The 18,084-nt window shown below is 39.5% G+C and overlaps 1 protein-coding gene and 1 long non-coding RNA gene across 6 annotated transcripts in view; one reads left to right on the top strand and one right to left on the bottom strand.

Moving 5' to 3' along the window:
• Positions 1-3,156: 3,156 nt before the first annotated feature.
• NEDD4L (NEDD4 like E3 ubiquitin protein ligase) overlaps positions 3,157-18,084 on the bottom strand; it is a 138,131-nt gene continuing 123,203 nt past the window's right edge. For all 5 annotated transcript variants that reach the window (XM_065747097.1, XM_065747098.1, XM_065747099.1 and 2 more), the window contains 12 exons: positions 15,868-15,933; positions 14,253-14,482; positions 12,953-13,074; positions 12,061-12,131; positions 11,365-11,460; positions 9,037-9,110; positions 6,656-6,716; positions 6,265-6,324; positions 5,658-5,765; positions 4,867-4,963; positions 4,238-4,310; positions 3,157-3,684 (listed from right to left, as the gene is read on the bottom strand). In XM_065747097.1, the coding sequence (XP_065603169.1) occupies positions 3,582-3,684; positions 4,238-4,310; positions 4,867-4,963; positions 5,658-5,765; positions 6,265-6,324; positions 6,656-6,716; positions 9,037-9,110; positions 11,365-11,460; positions 12,061-12,131; positions 12,953-13,074; positions 14,253-14,482; positions 15,868-15,933 (1,161 nt within the window). In that variant the 3' untranslated portion in view covers positions 3,157-3,581. The remainder of the gene's footprint in view (positions 3,685-4,237; positions 4,311-4,866; positions 4,964-5,657; positions 5,766-6,264; positions 6,325-6,655; positions 6,717-9,036; positions 9,111-11,364; positions 11,461-12,060; positions 12,132-12,952; positions 13,075-14,252; positions 14,483-15,867; positions 15,934-18,084) is intronic.
• Positions 3,579-4,253, top strand: LOC136055367 (uncharacterized). Its single transcript, XR_010622848.1, has 3 exons — positions 3,579-3,664; positions 3,769-3,954; positions 4,146-4,253. It is a non-coding gene; the product is annotated as an uncharacterized LOC136055367 (long non-coding RNA).

The following is an 18,084-nucleotide window of genomic DNA, read 5'->3' as shown; positions in this document are numbered from 1 at the left end:
GCTCAGAGGTCAGTGGTGCAGTCCGGTTGGAGGCTGTCAATAGCATTGTTCTCCAGTGCTCCAGGTCAGTGTTGGGTCCGGTCCTGACCAGCATCTTCATCAGGAGCTCATCACTGTCCCCAGAGTGCAGGAGGTAAATGGATGGGGCCAGGCTCTTTTCAGTGGTGCGTACAGTGACAGGACAAGGGGCAACAGGTACAAACTGCAACACAGGAAGTTTCATATGACTGCAGTGTGTGTTTGCAGCCTGGAAAGCCAATGGTATCCTGGGTTCCATTGGCACAGGGGTGGACAGCAGGGCCAGGGAGGGGATTGTCCACCTCTGTTCTGCCCTCATGAATGCTCACATGGAGTACTGTGTCCATGCCTGGGGCCTCCAACAAAAGAGGGATGTGGAGCTCTTGCAATGGGTTCAGAGGAGGGCTGTGAAGACGACCCAAGGGCTGGAACTCCTCTCCTATGAAGACAAACTGAAGGAGCTGGCCTTGTTCAGCTGCGGGGAGACCTCATTGTGGCCTTCCTAGGTTTAAAAGGAGCTTATGAACATGAGGGAAATCAACTTTTTACATGGGTAGTGGGAAGGACCCCCACCATAATGGTGTGGGGTAGTGGTCGGCTGCAGTACAGGCAGTGCTGAACAGTGGTGGGACATGCCTGCTCTACACCATGACTGCAAGTTTTCACAGCTTGTTTGCTGTAAGGCTCTGCATGAGCCAAGAAGTAATGGCTCAGGAAGTAATAAATTGCCATTTATTAGCATGGGGCTAGATAGAAGGTTTTAAATTTGAGTCGTTTTGTGGTGAATGAGCCAAAGTGTGCTTAGTGTACACCAAGCTGGGGTAGTAAAGTAAGGCTGTGTGCAGTGGAAGGACTGGGCTGAGCAGTTCCCTTCAGCTTATTTTACATGTAGCGACGCTCATTTGCAATGTGAATCTGTATTATTTCTGGACTTCAAGAGGAGGAGAGGTTCACTTTGAGGTGAGGGGAGTTGCCATGCTCCAAATTGGCACCTGTCAAGGTGAAACGAGGCTTTGTGTGCTAACAGCGTAGCTCATGAGGACAGCAAGTACGGGCTGGCTTCCCCTTACAGTCAACTGGGCAGTTAGGACCAATTTTGCCAATGAAGTGTTGAACAAACCCATTTCTTGAACAAAAGTGACCTCTTCCGTGATGTGAGAGGTGCTGTGGGAGCCGTGACTGCTGTTTTTTTGGGCACGAGAGGCACAAATGGCACTTTTTAGCTATTTGCATTAAGCACTAGGAGCAAAAACAGCACACATTTCAGCATGAGCTGCACGAGGCTGAGGGCACTGCACACTGGGCTTCAGAAAGGCCTACTCTGACACAGCGCATTAGAAATAATTAAGCTAAGTCATCTCCAGTTTGCATACAGAAGAAAAAAGCGATCTCAAAAACATATTTCCCTTTCAGTCTGATGTCACTGTTGAACTCCAGACAGCAATCAGCAGCTACTGTCTGAAAGGACTTTACAGGAAGCATTAAGGGAATATGTGGGGAGAGAAGGGACCAAAGCATGATGACAACTCTGAAATAACGATTCCTGCTCCCATCTCTGCACTCACATCTCCATGCACTGCTGCTGGGCCACAGCCTCCACCTCTGCGTGAGAATGGATTTCAGTTCTGCCAATAAATCTTAGGAGGGCTTTTAGGTACATGGCATTGGGCATTAGTGTGTATAGGTCAGTGCAGACGCCCAGATTTACCCCGTCCTCTCCATCTTCTCCCCACTAAATCATCAGTATGGTGTTTGTTTACCTACTCGGATGCACTTATTTCTCTCGTTCAAGGGTTTATGCTCATAAAATGTAAAAGGTTAGAAAGGAACATCCAAAAATTGTTAAGTCTGGTGCTGGACTACATCTTCATGCACCCGTTAGCTCCTCAAACCCTTTTGCTGACATGCACACAGCATTTGCTGAATGTTATTAGCAGCAAGCCTTCATTTCAGCAGCCTTTGCCCTAGCTCTGGGTATGTCTGTGGTGTGGCTGCTCCGTGCCAGCAGCAGGCGGTGCCTGCGGTGCTCTGGGCAGAGTGCTGACTGCTTTGCCATGCTGTACCACCTTGTTTTGTAAAGCAGAGGGTGGGCTCCTTGGGAAAAGCCCTGCACATAGGGTACGACCTACCCCGCCTCATATGCAGCCATACCCTCACACCTACTGCAGGAGTACTGTAACCATTTAAGTTCAGTGGATCAAATACAAATCTTTCACTTTTAATCCATCACACAAAGAGATGCAACTCAAGACATTATAGCTTAGGCATGCAACATGTCATAGGTAACAAAACTGATTAGATAGATAGCAGTGTATATTAAATAAATCTTTGTGATTAAGTAAAAAATAAATCACAAAAACAATTGCTGAGGAACATGTCTGCAGGCTCAGCTCTAGAGCTGGTTTTTTTTTGTTGTTTTTTTTTCTCTTTTATACATCATCAGCAGCCAAACTCACAATTGATAGATATTGCACCAGAAAGACATGTGCAGTGAGAAGGAACATAATCACATTAATGTTTATGATAAAAAAAACAAAACAAAAACAGATATGACTTCAATGTGTTACATAAAGTGCCTTTAGAGTTGGTGCAGTTAGAAACAAAAAATATCGTGTTTAGATATCATTAGCAAATGCATACAAATAGGAGACAAAACAGATCTGTTTTTCCATAGTGCCAAATCACACAGTGCCAGGTTTCTTTCAGAATGCCTCCATTGCACACAGTAAAGAGGAAAGGACAACAAAAGAACCACTATACAAAGATAATGAGAGGGTTAAGCATATTTTCCTAAATGATTAATGCCAACCCTACCCCAGAATGTTCTTCAGTACATGTAAATATTACCAAGGAGTAATGAGGCAATTTCTTTATTGAACATGAGATTTGGCATGCTATGTTATGGTTCTCTCTTGACTCGTAACAACTATTACTTATACAAAAATGCAACATAGATTCCATACCTCTTCTGGATACAGAAAAATATTTATGTGCACTTGATATAGATAGCCAATACAGAGAAAAATTCCAACATAGCTGTCTCCTATTTTCCTAATGGTTTGGGAGCACAAGGCTCAAAATGAGCTTGAAAAAAATGACACTGGCATCAAGTCTGGTACGAAATTAAGAAAAATGCACTTTTTTTTTCCCCCAAATACATGAAATTTAATTATAATGAAATATAATCTAAAAATGTCTAAATCAATTAAAAAGTAAACATGAGCTGTAATACTATCCCTGTAAAATGATTAATTCCATTCACTGTCATTAGAAATTATGTAAAATTTTTATTAAGGGCTCAGCCTACAGAGGCACAACATAAATACAGTAAGTCCTGCTGAAATGTAGTCAAGAGTACATATTAATCCTTGGTAACTGGCTGTGGAAACATCAAAAAAGCAATCCCCATATTGTAGTTCAAGATTCTGCATTTAGGCCACCGCACTGTCCAAGAGTTTCCTCCAGGAACCAGCGCTGCGCAACGGTTCTGCCACGGTCACTCAGAGTCCATTGTGGAAGTGTGGACACGCAGCAGAACACGCTGAAACGTGGGAAGAAGTGCCCTAATCCACTCCTTCGAATCCTTGAGCATTTTCAACTGCCATAAGTAGCTTCTCTCGCAGGTCATCGAAGGATTCATAAAGAGGTAAGTCTAAGCGATTAAAGCTGAAATTCAGAAGGAAAAGAAATGTGTAATTACTCAATTTTTTTTAAATGCTGTTTTTTTTGTTGCTGTTTTTTATTTCAAAGAAATAGAAAAGGCTGAATAACTTGGGTGTGAGACAGGAGTACATATCCAACTGGAAAAACAGGGGCAGTCTGGATGGTGCACTGTGCAAACCTAACCACTGTTTTCTGTGGGTACCACCTTAGGCCAACCTAGCCTCTACCCATAAGAGTTTTCAGAAATTACTAGCTGTCTTCTGAAAATTTGAGGTAAAAAGCTGTTACATAAAACATAGAAAATAAATGCATGGACCTGCATGAGGATGAGCTCTGGGTACACGTGCAGCCAGCAATGCGTGTCTGCCAGCTCACATTTCTCATGTTTCTGTGTGTGTGTGCCTGCATGCCCAGTCTGTGCACTGATTTTCCATCTATTAAATAACATTTTCTGTTCCTTTTAGGACGCAAACATAGTGTGACATGCACACCAGACCCATCTGCACTCAAACAAACTCATGCACAGATGTGCCAGACAGACAAGCTCCAGACTTACCATGTGTGAGCTCTGGGCAGTTTATCAGGAGTTCCCCATTGCTCTATTGTAAACAGCTGAGGACCATTTGAACCTGGTTGAAAAAAAACCAAAAAACCCCTCAGTTACCGGGCTCTAAAGAAACTGCCTTAATTGTATTAAAAATTGCACGTTTACCCTAATTCCAACTTTCATTTTCAACTGGTACAAAATACTTTGTACAAACACCCTTAAGTCAAATCTTACATTAAAGCAAATAGAGATGCGGTTATATATAATTTCCAAATGCAGTTAACTTACTAAATTCACCAAGCTACACTTTGGTTAGAGCACGTACAATGTGAAAGAGGTACGCTTGCCTGGTAACACTGAAAAAAATAACCACATTTGGATAGACCTCCAATCTCCTCTTCTCCATGTGCCATGAGCTTTACTGTTGCCCACAGCTGACATTTTCTCGGAGAGATTTGACCCTTACTGTTCAAGGAGAACATCTACAGAACACCCACCAAGAACAAAACTTGGCTTCTCTTCCAAGTGCCCCCCAGTTTTTTTGGCACCCAGTGGGAGAAGTTTTATCTGAGAGTGAAGGTTGGCCATGCCTGTATTTTAGCAGCCTGCAGTGTGTGATCTGGGGGCAGGAAGCTTACCATAAAGTTCAGCAAATCCGTTCATAGGCACTCGTGATGTCCCCGTAACAAACTGCAGTAACCGAATGCGTTTTTCTGCATCCATCAGTAAAACAGCCTGTTGAGAAACAGACAGGGTCACTTCACATGGCTGAAGATGTCATTGTTAAAATAAGCAAAACAGAATCTATTTGTGTGACACGGTAAGAAATAGATACCTAACTTGGAAGGATGGCATGCCACGTTTTCTCTGGTTAAACAAGAATTCTTTTCTGATTGTAACAAAGAAGTGACAAAGCCCAGGCAGCAGCCAGGAGCTACAACTACCATAGATTCATAGATTCATAGATACATTAGGTTGGAAAGGACCTACAAGATCATCTAGTCCAACCATCCTCCTATCACCATCCCTATCCACTAAACTATCTGTATGAGGTGATTCACACTATTTTCAACTTTCAAGTGCATATACTGAGCTGTAAGATTCCTGTATTTTTATGAAAAAAAAAAGACATTATGTCAAAGGGGAAAACAGTTTTCCTAGTTTTCCTGCAAACATACACTTCTCATAGAGGTACTGTACTTCAGAAAGACTACAAAACTCTTGAATAAAACCAGACAGAGAGACTTTGTCAAACTTGGATCATTCCTATATAGACTGCAGTATGACAGCTGTCATTTCCAACATACAACAACGTGTTTTTCAGTAGTTTTTGTGAAGAAAAAGGATTTCATAACTGACTCCACAACATGCAAGGGGATCTTTGACTTCTAGGAATACTCAGAGAAACCAAGTGCACTAAAAACGTTACCTTCCAGAACCACTGGATCACGGGATGATTTGGGCAGTAGCCATTTTTGTAGATGGTGTGTTGTCTCCAGTCATTAACGTCAACATCGCCAAGGCCACACATCAGTAACTATATGGAAATAATTGATGTGATGTTAAGACAGTACTGGTAATAAGCTGCATGCTTCATCAGGAAAACCACCTCTCCCTCTGTTGTCTCACCTCTCGAACAGCTACTGTGGTACAAGTACATACAGAAAGTGATACTGAGCTTCTCTTCAGGAGAATTCTCAGAGGAACTCACATTACTGGAGAAACACTATGCAGTACGAAGTATGTATGCTTCAAGCATTTTGCTGAACACATGACCCGTATATGTCATTAATTCAGCATGCTACTTGCATTCTTTACAAATGCATGTACTAAACCACCTCAATGAGTAACAGATACTTTTTTGTGCTTTTACCTGATCATCAGATTTATTAATCTGGGGGAAAAAATCCTAATTTCCCATAGCAAGCAAAGAATCTTTGTCTCCAAATTCCATGATGATGTAATTAATTGAGAATGTGATGATCTCTGCAATGAGCATTACTGATGTGTCATCTCTGGACATCAAATGAACTCACCTCTAGTTCATTTTCATCAAAGATTTTGATCAGATCAATAGGAAGAAGTTCTGTGAATCCCTAAAAAAAAGCAAAATCAGCAAATGATGTATAATTATAGTTTTATTTAATATAATTTTAGCCTTAAGGGAAAGCTGTTGGGTAAGTAAGTGATGGAGGGCAAAGGCAGATTTGGAAAATGAAATATACAGTTCCTGAAGTATTATGAATCTCTAATTTAAAAACTGCTATTTCAAGCTCAAATAATGTCAACTTGAATGAGAATTATCTTAAGAGAGTAACAGAACCTGTGTGGTCACACACAGCTTCCCACTCCTGTAACCAGGTCCTGATGTATGTGTACATAATTTGGGTTAAAAAAAAATAAAAAGGACATAGAAGAGAACCTTACCTCCAAGAAAGCATTCATTTGTTTTTGAACTCTGTTTACAAACCTCCACTGGATGACCAGGCTATAGGAGATAAAGAAAAACATAAAACACATTCATTAGAAGACTGATAAACAACACTAACAATATCAGCTTCTCATTTACAACTTTATCTATCTCTCAATCATACTCTTACGTTACATAAGCTGATTTGCTTTTTATTAAGTTAGGCAGCCTACAAATTCATTAGTGTGGTTTCTTTCAAAGTCAGGTTGTAGTCTAGACCCTGGACAATGTACTTACTGTTAGAATAAGTAATGAGACTGTTTTGTTTTTTCTAAATTTCAGAGCTAAGTAACTAACAATTCCCAATCAGGCCTACAGAAATTTAAGGATAGTTGTAATTACAGTCAACAGCCTGCCCAAAAATAAGTACATAAATACATCCTACAGTATCAAGGGAAACAACCTGTATTTCATTGCTAACCACCTATGGCATAAATACCTTACAGGTTCTCGAATAACACTCCAGGAATCCAATCCATTTCCTACAGAAGCAGCTTTTGTGCCTAATTTGCATGAATACAGCAACCATCATGCTTTCTCATCTTTCAGGAAGCACTACTTAAAAATGTCAGTAAGCATAGTTTGATGTTATTGCTCTACATTTTAGTTTGAAATGAATATGAAGTGCTTGCTGGAATTTGTCTGGTTTCTGACCGTGCTGACAGTACTCAAGTTGTGGAAGCAGTGTGTATTAATTAGAAGGGAGAGGTGGGAGGTGGTCCCTCCAGAGAGCAGCTTTGGCTCGTGTTCACTTTGGTCTTTCGAGCCATGCTTTGGACAAACACACTTTCTCTGGATGGGGTTTTGGTAAAAATGGACTGTTCATTTAATCTCCTTTGCTTTTATTCTTACACTGGATGATAATTTGGAACAGTGTTTTCAAAGAAGGCCTTTCAGCAGTGCATACTGCTCGTATGGCGGTCACTAAAAAATTCCCAGTATGATTTTCTCATACTGCTTACAATAATTAAATAGCTACCAATTGAAAATCTGTGATGTTAATTCTTTATCTGTTTCTTTTTTGCAATAAACATTACGTGCAAACAATGCAAACAAAACACCAGTCAGCAACTCTTCAGCAAGTTTCTACATAACCCATAAACACTACACCAGAAGAATGCATCATTTGGGTGTTACATTAAGATTCAGAAGCAAAGCTAAAATTATATTTGTGACTACAGCTGCAGTTTTTTTTTTCCTCTTATTTCTTTCCTTATGCACCAACTAGAACAGTTCTATCACACCGTAACTCTTGGGAGAAGTGTTGGAAGAAATTAAACCACATCAAACATTTAGAAATGAGAGTACATAACCAAAAGTATCAACTGTGAAGTTATAAAAATACTACCATTAAGAGTTTATCTAGAATTATCTAGTTGGAGCTATAATTTAGTTCTTTGTTTTGGCCTGCACTTTTTCAAAGAGCTCTTCGTTATTGCTTTACTACATGGAGACAATGGAGATAAAAACTGCTTAGGACATCTTATATTTTGCATCTGTAAACTGACATGCCTAAAAAACTAAGCTGTGGACGTGTAAATATATGCTGTACAGTCAAACTAAGATCAAAAAAAGAATTACAAAAATGGAAACTCCTTATGGTTCTACTATTACCATCACTTCACTGTAACACCACACTGCAAATGAGGTGAACAAACAAGTACACAGTATTCCTCTTAAGGGAGTACTTAAACATGTGCAGAGTTCCTGAACCCTTCCTGGAATATAAAAGCCAGGAAGCAAATGTGACCTTGGTAACGTCATGTCCTATTTTTATTCTTTTCTCTAGTTTACTGTTCAGACCTGCACTCATTCTTCATCTGCATTCTGTGATAGCAGTTCACAAGGAAAAAAAGGCAGCCCAGGGTGGAAATTCACTACTGAGATCTACAAAGCAGAGGCAGTTACCAAGGCAGATCATGAAATCGAGCCAGATTCATATCCCGCTTTAACATGGTAATTCTTGTATCCAAGAAATGCCATTTCTTTTCATCAGTTTTGGAGGGTGCTCAGAATGAGTAATTTAGATCAATGTCTGCAATCATGTGGGGCAATTCCATACCTCCTTGAATACTCCTTATGCTGACAAATTAAGAAAATACTGTTCCCTATTATATGACATAGGCTACTGTAGTTGGTGTAATTCAATGAACAGTGAAGGTTAAAATTCAGACTTTCTAGGAATTTAGTGTAAAAAAACTATGTTAACAAATGGATTTCCTTTTAAAAAGATTTCTGACAATTCTTTGTTCCATCATAATTGCAGGGGGGTAAATTCCAAAGCATTACCACTTGAGTGTTGTTACACTTAGGTTAAATTCTAAAAATATATACGTACTCAATGTATTCCCTTTTGTTTTCATTTGTTACCATGATTTCTGACCCATTTGGCTTCAGGTCGACTTGATACGTCTGTATTTTAAAGAAAAAATAAAATACAACAAGGCGTTATTTCAGGACACATTTGTCATGAAATCCATCACCCCTAAGCAGCATTTTGCAAGCGGTACTAGGAAATGATTACTCTGTAATAGCTAATGAGACACCAAAATATTTCATGTTTAATGATGACATAATTAGAAAGAAATTATTCTGTGGTCACTCTTACGAATAAATTATTTTCCCACTTCTATTCATTAACAGCAGGTAAAACTGAGTAAAGAAAACACATCTTCCCATTTTCCTAAGACAGAAAAATGCCCTCTAATTCTTCCAAGTATTGGAAAGAAATTATTGGCCCTGCTGGGGCAGGGGGGATGGAAAGCCCTCCCATCCCAGGCTGTGAGTCTGTGATTAAGACCTCTGAACTTAGAAGAAAGAGAGACATGCTCATCCTCTACTTTTTTGAAGGATGCTTTTCATCCTCTGTATCTTGAAAATACCTTCCGGGTATTTCTTACTCACTTGTAAGCATCAGCAAAATCCTATTCTTAGGTATTAGGTAGGGCAAGGTAATAACAGGATAGAATATTAGATTTCTCTTGTTTTTCCTTTAATTCAAGAAAGATTCTGATGATAACAGTATAACCAAACACAGAAGCTTTCTGCAATGCAAATCTTTCCCTCTTACATATTGAACATCTATGTGGAAACAGTACAGTCTCCCAACCAAGTTCCCTTGAGTACTTTTGTAAGAGTTTCAGCATTAGTAGTGATGCCTGAGGCAAAACAAGCACCAAGTGAGCAGAGTCACCATCTCTGAAGGTGTTTAAGAAACATGTAGATGCTGTACTGATGAGGGACATGGTTTAGTGGGAAATATTAGTGGTAGGTGGACGGTTGGACTGGATGATCTTAGAGGTCTTTTCCATCCTTGGTGATTCTATGACTCTATGACTTTCATGAGACCCCAGAGTTCTGGCAGCAGCAAGTAGAAAATGCAGAAGTAGACAACTCAGTCATTATTTGCCATGTTTTACAACTTCTGAATTGTTGGGAAACATTAGAAGCATTTAAGTGGATGAGATATTCCAGTCTCTAGCCATCTAGCTTACTCTGCAGTACAGCAGATCCTACCCTTATACAACTGAGCTTTGGGCTTTTCTGTGATAAAATCTGCCATGCAGTTCATAGGTTCATAAGGTTGGAAAGGACCTACAAGATCATCTAGTCCAACCATCCTCCTATCACTATCCCTACCCAATGAACTACTAAATCAAATCCCTTAGCACCTCATCTAAACGCTTCTTGAACAGCACTAGGGATGGTGCCTCAACCACCTCCCTAGGCAGGCCATTCCAGTGCCTGACCACTCTTTCAGAGAAAAAATGTTTCCTCAGGTCTAATCTAAATCTTCCCCGGCGCAACTTGTGGCCATTCCCTCTCGTCCTGTCACTATTTATCAGGGAGAAGAGGACCACCCCCTCCTCACCACAACCCCCCTTCAGGAAGTGGTAGAGTGCACTAAGGTCTCCTCTGAGCCTCCTCTTCTCCAGACTAAACAATCCCAGCTCCCTCATAAGACTTGTGCTCCAGACCCCTCACCAGTTTTGTTGCCCTTCTCTGAACACGCTCCAGGGCCTCAATGTCCTTCTTGAGTTCTGCACCTCATGAGCAGTATGATGGAAACAAGATTATACCTGCTGCTATAACTGTCTGTAGCTCACTGAGTTGGCTAAGTTGAAACAGGAGAACCAAGAGGACTTAAAATTCCATCATTGTTACTGCTTCTCAAACGGGATCAAAACATTATTAGTTTGTATCAAAGACAGTTATCTACAGACTGTGAATCTTTGCAAAACAGGCATGCGTCCTTTTGTTGTATCATATGCCTAAACTATGGACTGTAAAAGGGTACTTCGCTGATCATCATTCTACCTCTTATCTTGTTCTTTGAGAACTTCTTCAGCTATAGAACTTCACACAGTCCCAGGCTGAGACTGCTTTCTAATAAGGATTCTGTAACACTTCTATTAGCTTCAAATACTGCTTTTCAGAAAGGCATTGTATTGCTCACTGGAAAGAATATAATTTCCTTCTTCAGCATCTCCAGACATAATAGTTCAGGAAGAAAGAGAAGTTAATATTCAAAGTCTGCGTGGACTGATCATTAACATGTAGCAGTCCCAATTGAGTTCACAAACTTGAGATATTGCTCAGAATTAATTACTTTTTGGCAATAACCAGTAACATGGAATTATAGACTTTTGGGTTAACTTTTACGTACCTGTCCAAAGTTTTCCTCATCTATGCAAAACATGAGATCCAGCTCAGTAGGGTCATTTTCCAGAATCCACTTCAAAGAGTTGTAGTATTCACTGTCCTACAGGAGATTAAAATTAAACAAGGTTTGAATATAAAAACATTAACAAGATAAAGGCTTCCAAATCTAGAAACCCAGGGGGTTGCAGAGAACTTGGAATCTGTTTATTTTTACAGCTGCTGTGAAGGAGGGTATGACAGATTGCTGTATTCCTGTTTTTAAGAAGGTAGATTTTTAGATTTGTGTAAGTTCCCTTAATTGCTTTGTAACTGTGTTATTGTGCAATAAATTTATTGTACTTTTATATTCGGTACATACATATATGGCAATATGTAGCTGCTGGTCAGAGAATATCTTTGTGATGAAGCTGTTATTTTCAACACAATTTATATACCGCTTCATTACATTGACAATATTATTATACAGTAACTGATTACATTGTTATTATTAAACTTGTTAAACTAAATACATTTTTATTGAAGTTGTTGAAATTTCCTGAATGGGTTGCATCTTTGTTATATATTGCTTCACAATTAAAGACTGACCAAAGAAAGAGGGGAGAGAAAGGTGAAGGGAAACAAATTAATTAGCTATCATGATCTTCCCCAAAGGAAAAATCCTCAACTGATAGATAAAAAGATAAAGGTTAAATGTCCTTACCACTGACTCCATATCTTTCAAAGTTATTGGCTTCCCCAACATCATCTTGTAAAAAGGTCTGATGAAGAATCCTAAAACAGAGAGGAAAAGTGTTACCTCCACTATTCTGTGTTTTCACCACATGTAAGGACAGACTGCCCTAAGACGCACCACCACCCATCTTCTCATGGCACCTGTAGTGAAGAAATATCCCACGAGTAACTGTGCTGTAACTGCTCAGGTTAACAGCAGGTTTCATCTTTAATTCAGACACAGAAAGTCATTTCTTTAGTCACAAGAATTGTGCCACCGTAAATAGCATCAGTTCAGTGGTAAAAAGGCACAAAAGATGGGGCACCGAGTTGAAAGTTCTCCACTTGTCACTCTTCTCTCAAAAGACATGCTAGAAAACAGGACCATGCTTTTCCTCTGCTGTTGTAATGCACTTCCTCTAACTAAAATATAGTCAGTTTATATGACTTCTTGCTTGGCTATTCCTAAAGCTCAGCAATAATTTTATTTAATCATTAAATCAATGAGTAACAATCTTATAAAACATGTATACTGCGGCTGGCACCCATGCAACTGTTTTGGCTTCAGCTGTTATGTATGGAAATGCCTCATACAAATACAGTGGTCATCCCTTAGGGTACAGACTATTTAGAAATTGAGATTCTCTGGGATTAACGAAAGTGGAGAAGGAAGCAAAGCTTTATGAGATATGTGTTGGTTGAGCAAGATGCCAACATTGTGACAAAAATCTCCTTTCAAAGCAGGAATATAATTTCCAAAGCTTCCAGTCCAGCACTTTCTCTCTATTTCCAGATATACTACACTGTGAAACACATGAATTATTGCAGTGATTTATTTAACAAAAGCTGCAGTAGCATAGCCACACAGTGTGGTAACTCACCATCCAACAGCTTCCCATGATACACTGCCAGGCCAGCCACTCGTCCAATGAACGTGAAGTACGAAAGATGATCTTCATTGCACAGACCTGAATTAGGATTAATCTGAAGCGTGTAGTTGTCCCTTTTTTGAAGAAAGCAGGAAAAAAATCTAAATCATCCCATCTTTAATAAACAGATATTTAGATATGTTAATAAATAACTTGAGTTCAGGGCCTTTTCTTGTCTATTCTCCATAATGCTTTAACAATCTTAACAATGATCTGATTAAGGTTGCTAATAAACTGCTTGTGGGGTAACCAGAATTGATTTTAAATTCATCTTTTCCATTTGCATGTACAGTGGAAAGCTCAGGGAAATACTGCTTCCAGACACACTGGTTCTAATCAATCCAGTGTGAATGTTTATGATTTAACATTTTCATGTGAACTTCACATGAAAATAATGTTATTTTTGAAGTAACCACAGCAGCCTATATTATAGAAGTGGAAATATTATTTCAAAACAAACAACCCAGTAAACTGTGAACCCAGAGGCATTCTAAGCTAGCCTGTATTCCTGTAAGCTGTGCTTCCCTCCAAAATCAGAACATGTTTTTTTCTAAGACACAAATGTGAGAAAACTCTCATTGTACAGCCTTTGTTCATCTACTATGGCACTCATTCAACACTCATTAAAGATACGAGTGAGTATGACACTGACATGAAAACAAAAGAACTGCTGCAGTGAAGAAATCCATCCTTCCTGGGGTTAAGCACACAGCATGGAATTACACAGGCAGACTGAAAAGGAATATGCTTTAAGCAGGAGACTCGACTCTCTCATTTAAATAAATGAACCACTCAGGGGTTTTAAAATTGGACATAAATGCATTTGAACTCATGCAGGACCAGTGCTGTATACCTACTGAAATGTAAACGAGAAGCTGTTTTGTGAGCTAATTACAGAGGAGCAGTACAATTCTGGAAGGCAGGTGTTTTACAGTGTGCTGGGAGGGAACAAAAAGTCTTTTGTCTGCATCGCTCCTCTCACTACTCTCGCCTCAGAAATGGCACTTGTATTGCTGCAAGCAAGGCAACATGGAACACTGCCCTAATGATGAGAATGTTTTATGCAATTTCAATAGCACACTGAAAGGTTCTTAGAAAAGGAAATAAGAAATGGTAGCACAGATTCGACTGGCGAGTATGCACAGCCATATGTCATGGAAGATGCTCTAACTACTGCCAAATATAATCTCCCTGCTTATGCAAAACCTAATGTATAATGCTTGCAAATGGAAACATTTTAATGGACACTTACGTTGCTGAATATTCGAAAAGACCATAATATGGGTTGAACATCTCCTTGGACAAGAGAAAAAACCATTCTCTGGCCACACCTCCGTAGTCAAGTCCTTTTTCTGACTCAAATTCAATCCAGAGCCTGGCCTTCAGTACATCAGGTCTTTTCACAGACATGATTCTTCTGTAGGACTCCTCAAAAATATTATTTCTGTGTAGCTTCATCTCAAATCTGTTTGGTATATCAGCCTGCATGAAAGGAGAGTTCTAGTTACTTATTAGTCCAAATAAATGATCTTCAGGGAATTCTGGACTACAGGTTAAAAACTAAAAGACAGATTCAACATCTGAGTGTGTCAAGTTTCTCCTTACACTTGTTTTTCAATGCTTTCTAAGTCTATAGGTTGATAGATTACAGTGAACTGGGAACATTCCAGTCCCAGGGTTCAGAAATTTCTATGGTACTTAATAAAACACTGAAAACAACAAGAAATAAGACAACAAAAAAGAGAAAATTACCAGTCCAACTGTGTTGTATTTAAACGGCATGACAGCTTCAAGGCCAGGCTGGATGGGGCTGAGGGCAACCTAGTCTGGTGGGAGATGTACCTGCCTACAGCAGTGGGTTAGAAACTAGATGATCTTAAAGGTCCTTACCACCCCAAACCATTCTGTGACTCTTTGATAACAAACACAATGCTTCATGTTGCCCTTTCATTCGGATTCCTGTAAAGGCCAGAACTGTTCCACCACACATAAAACAGAACTGAACTGCCACAGAATAAACAAAACAGAACAGGACTGACAAAATATGTTAGAATTTCTGTGTGAAAAACAAGAGCACTAGCAGTCATTATGATTTAGCCCAGAAATTCAGAAAAGGCAGAACAGAATGGTAAAGTACTTGAAAACAGAGGCACAGACTGGGTGAACAGAGATGTGCAACGGTTACAGGCAGGTACAGTTTTCCCAGTAAGACTGACTTGCGAATGTTTTAAGAGGTTTGCTTTTTCCTAACAAGTGTTTATTGTGTCCACTCAGTCATTGGTCAGGATCAGGTTGCACACTGGAGGAACTACCAACAAACAGGTAAAGGCACTGGCAAGTCCCACTGTGTCAGAGCTGTCTATCATTAGTCCCTGCCATGTGTGGGCTAACACTTAATGCTCCCTGAAATTAAAACAGTTACTTTTACAGAGCAGCATCACCAGAAACCTGCGTTCTCCAGCTTTGTTCTTCAAAATCACCACTGAAGACGAAGGAGAAATATCACTCCTGAAGCCAACTTTCAATACAAAGGCTTGTAAACTAACATACCAATTAGTCTCAGTTACAGTGCACTGACATTTCCTTCCTCTCTCATCACTTTGGATTTATGTTCATACAGGAAAATTTAAGTCTTAAAGATTTTTTTTAAAGATTTGCTTTTGTTGAGAAATCCATCGATCAAATTCAGTTTTCTTCATTTTGTTGGTTCCTACTTAACTCCTTTAAAGGACTATGGCAACCAAGAACCATTGGCAAATGTGTAATGGCAAGAAACACCATTCTGTATCTACGCTGAGGATACCTTGCTTCTTCTCCTGAGACATAATGTAACTGACTTCAACACAAAGCAGCATGGTTATACTCACGGGTTTCTTCAACTTCTTCCGGAAATAGTCATATTTCTGTTTGAACTCCCTAGAATATGGAACTGCCTACAGAGACAGAATTGTAAATACAGATTATTCCAGTCATTGCTTTACTTTATATTTTACTTTACTTTATATTTAAACAAATAAGATATAACTTTCTAGACATGTTATCTTAATATGTAACCCAGTAGGTCATTAAAAAAACACACTACGCATGAAGTGAAGAACACAAAATCTAATTTCTCAGTGTTTGAAGTAAGATGTATCAAAAATTTTACCCATATTTTCAGTTTATCTCCTCAGTCTCTTTTTAATCTTACTTTATGAACAGAAAAGAACAAAACATTTTTTTTTGATACTGAGAAAAGAAACTAGAATGCAATACTGTAATCCATGTGTTTCCTTAGGGAACAATAAAGGAACAATAAGCATGTCATATGGTATATTTTTCACTTTTAAGAGTGAATGGATATGGATTTACACAGCTGAAAGTGCTGAAGATTATGAGGCGTTACACAAAAACAAAATTCAAAGGATTTTGAGAATGCCCTTGTGAACAAGTTGAGAGGCTCCAGGCAGAGCTATGAAATGAACCATAAGATGCAGGACACAGTGTATGCCCACAAAGCAATGAATGTCCATGGACAGAAATTCTCCTTTCAGCCTTCTGTGAGTTAATCCCATTCTTAGAGAGGAATAAAACTACTTTGGTGAACTCCTTATAACAAAAATATATGCCTTAATAATGTCTTTGATTCTGAGCTGAAAGCATTCCATAATGAAATTAATATTCTTTTTGAGTCAGGTACAAGCCATTGTGTAATGCTTACTTGAAAGTAAAAGCTGATTCATTTTTCCTAAGGTTGATATTCCAAAAACAGTTTATATGAAAGAACTTTAATAACTCTTCAATTTGATATGCCCAATTATTGTGTTTATTACATTCCAAATCCACAGAGAAGTCACAGCTGTACCATGTTAAGTGGAAACGGCTTTTAATTCTTCAGAAATAAAAAAAAATGAGTGATGTAATGTAATGTCTGAGCTCAATGAAACTGCACTGACAGTGATGACATAGATAAAGGGCACGTATGAATACTTCTATACACATTCTCAAAACCTTACAGTCTAGATTTCATCTGAGAGCACTGGTACAAAACTCCCAAGATCTTTTGAACAAAGAGTCAGAGCAGATGCCCTTCATACACAGCTTTGAACCAAAATATATGACTTGAACACAGTTCAGAACCTAGCAAAGAAAGTTTCTGGTTACAGGAAGAGAACAGAATGAAATGAGAACCCATAAGCTTCCACACATCACAGTGTGAAACCCAACTCAGAGTACTTAGCTATGCAGTTTCAGAATGGATGGAGCTCTGCTTAGAAATAGCACAGCAATACAGAAGTTAAAATCAGTAACATAAAGCAGTCCCTATCCTTCTGAAGAAAGGATATCCTTCTATCCTCCTCCTTGCTGAAACAGAAGGATTCCAATATCTACTGTGACAAACCATTCAAGAATGTTTCCTAGACACTTGGAGGCAGAAGCCAAAATCATATGCTAATGGTTTCAAGGTAGGAAACATACTGTAATGTATGAAAAGTGCCCTATCTCAGTAGCCATGAGTAGGAAAGACTTCAAGAACCACAAACTTTGAACCTACTGCCTCAGCTGCGAATGGTTTGCATAGCATACCAGTGACAAATGATACAGTGACTCCTCGTAAACCCTGTTCTGCTTTGGCTCACTGGCAGCAGGCTGGAAATGTCTCCAGTGCACCCCAGTTTATGTAAAACAAAATGTCAGACACCGAGTGTGAGCAGTTCTAGGGCACCTTGCCAGGATGGCACAGGACAGCAGTACCCCTGTCCTTGGAAGCTCACAAAGTGCTCAGCTGAGTCTCTCATGCCCCTCAGGACAAAGCAAACCAAGGTTGGTCCTGCTCTGTTCACCAAGCACAGTCTGAATCCACCTGCCCAGAGAAGTGTGAGTGCCCCATCCCTGGAGGCTATGGATAGTGCCCTGGGTGCCCTGAGCTGGTGGGGGTACTCAGCCCACAGCAAGGGGGTTGGAACTGGATGGGCTCTGACATCCCTCCCAGTCCAACCAGGCTGTGATTCTGTGATCTGAAAAACAAGCATGAACTGTTGCTTATTTACAACTGCCACCTCCACCAAATATACATGAGTCACAGCATTTCATGTGAAAAGAAC

Source organism: Cyrtonyx montezumae, unplaced genomic scaffold (genome assembly GCF_038088225.1).
Source record: "Cyrtonyx montezumae isolate F1298 unplaced genomic scaffold, pur_monq_1.0 scaffold_41, whole genome shotgun sequence".
NCBI classification, from domain to species: domain Eukaryota; kingdom Metazoa; phylum Chordata; class Aves; order Galliformes; family Odontophoridae; genus Cyrtonyx; species Cyrtonyx montezumae.
Note: the sequence above shows the minus strand (reverse complement) of the source record. Positions and strands in the feature narration are given on the sequence as shown.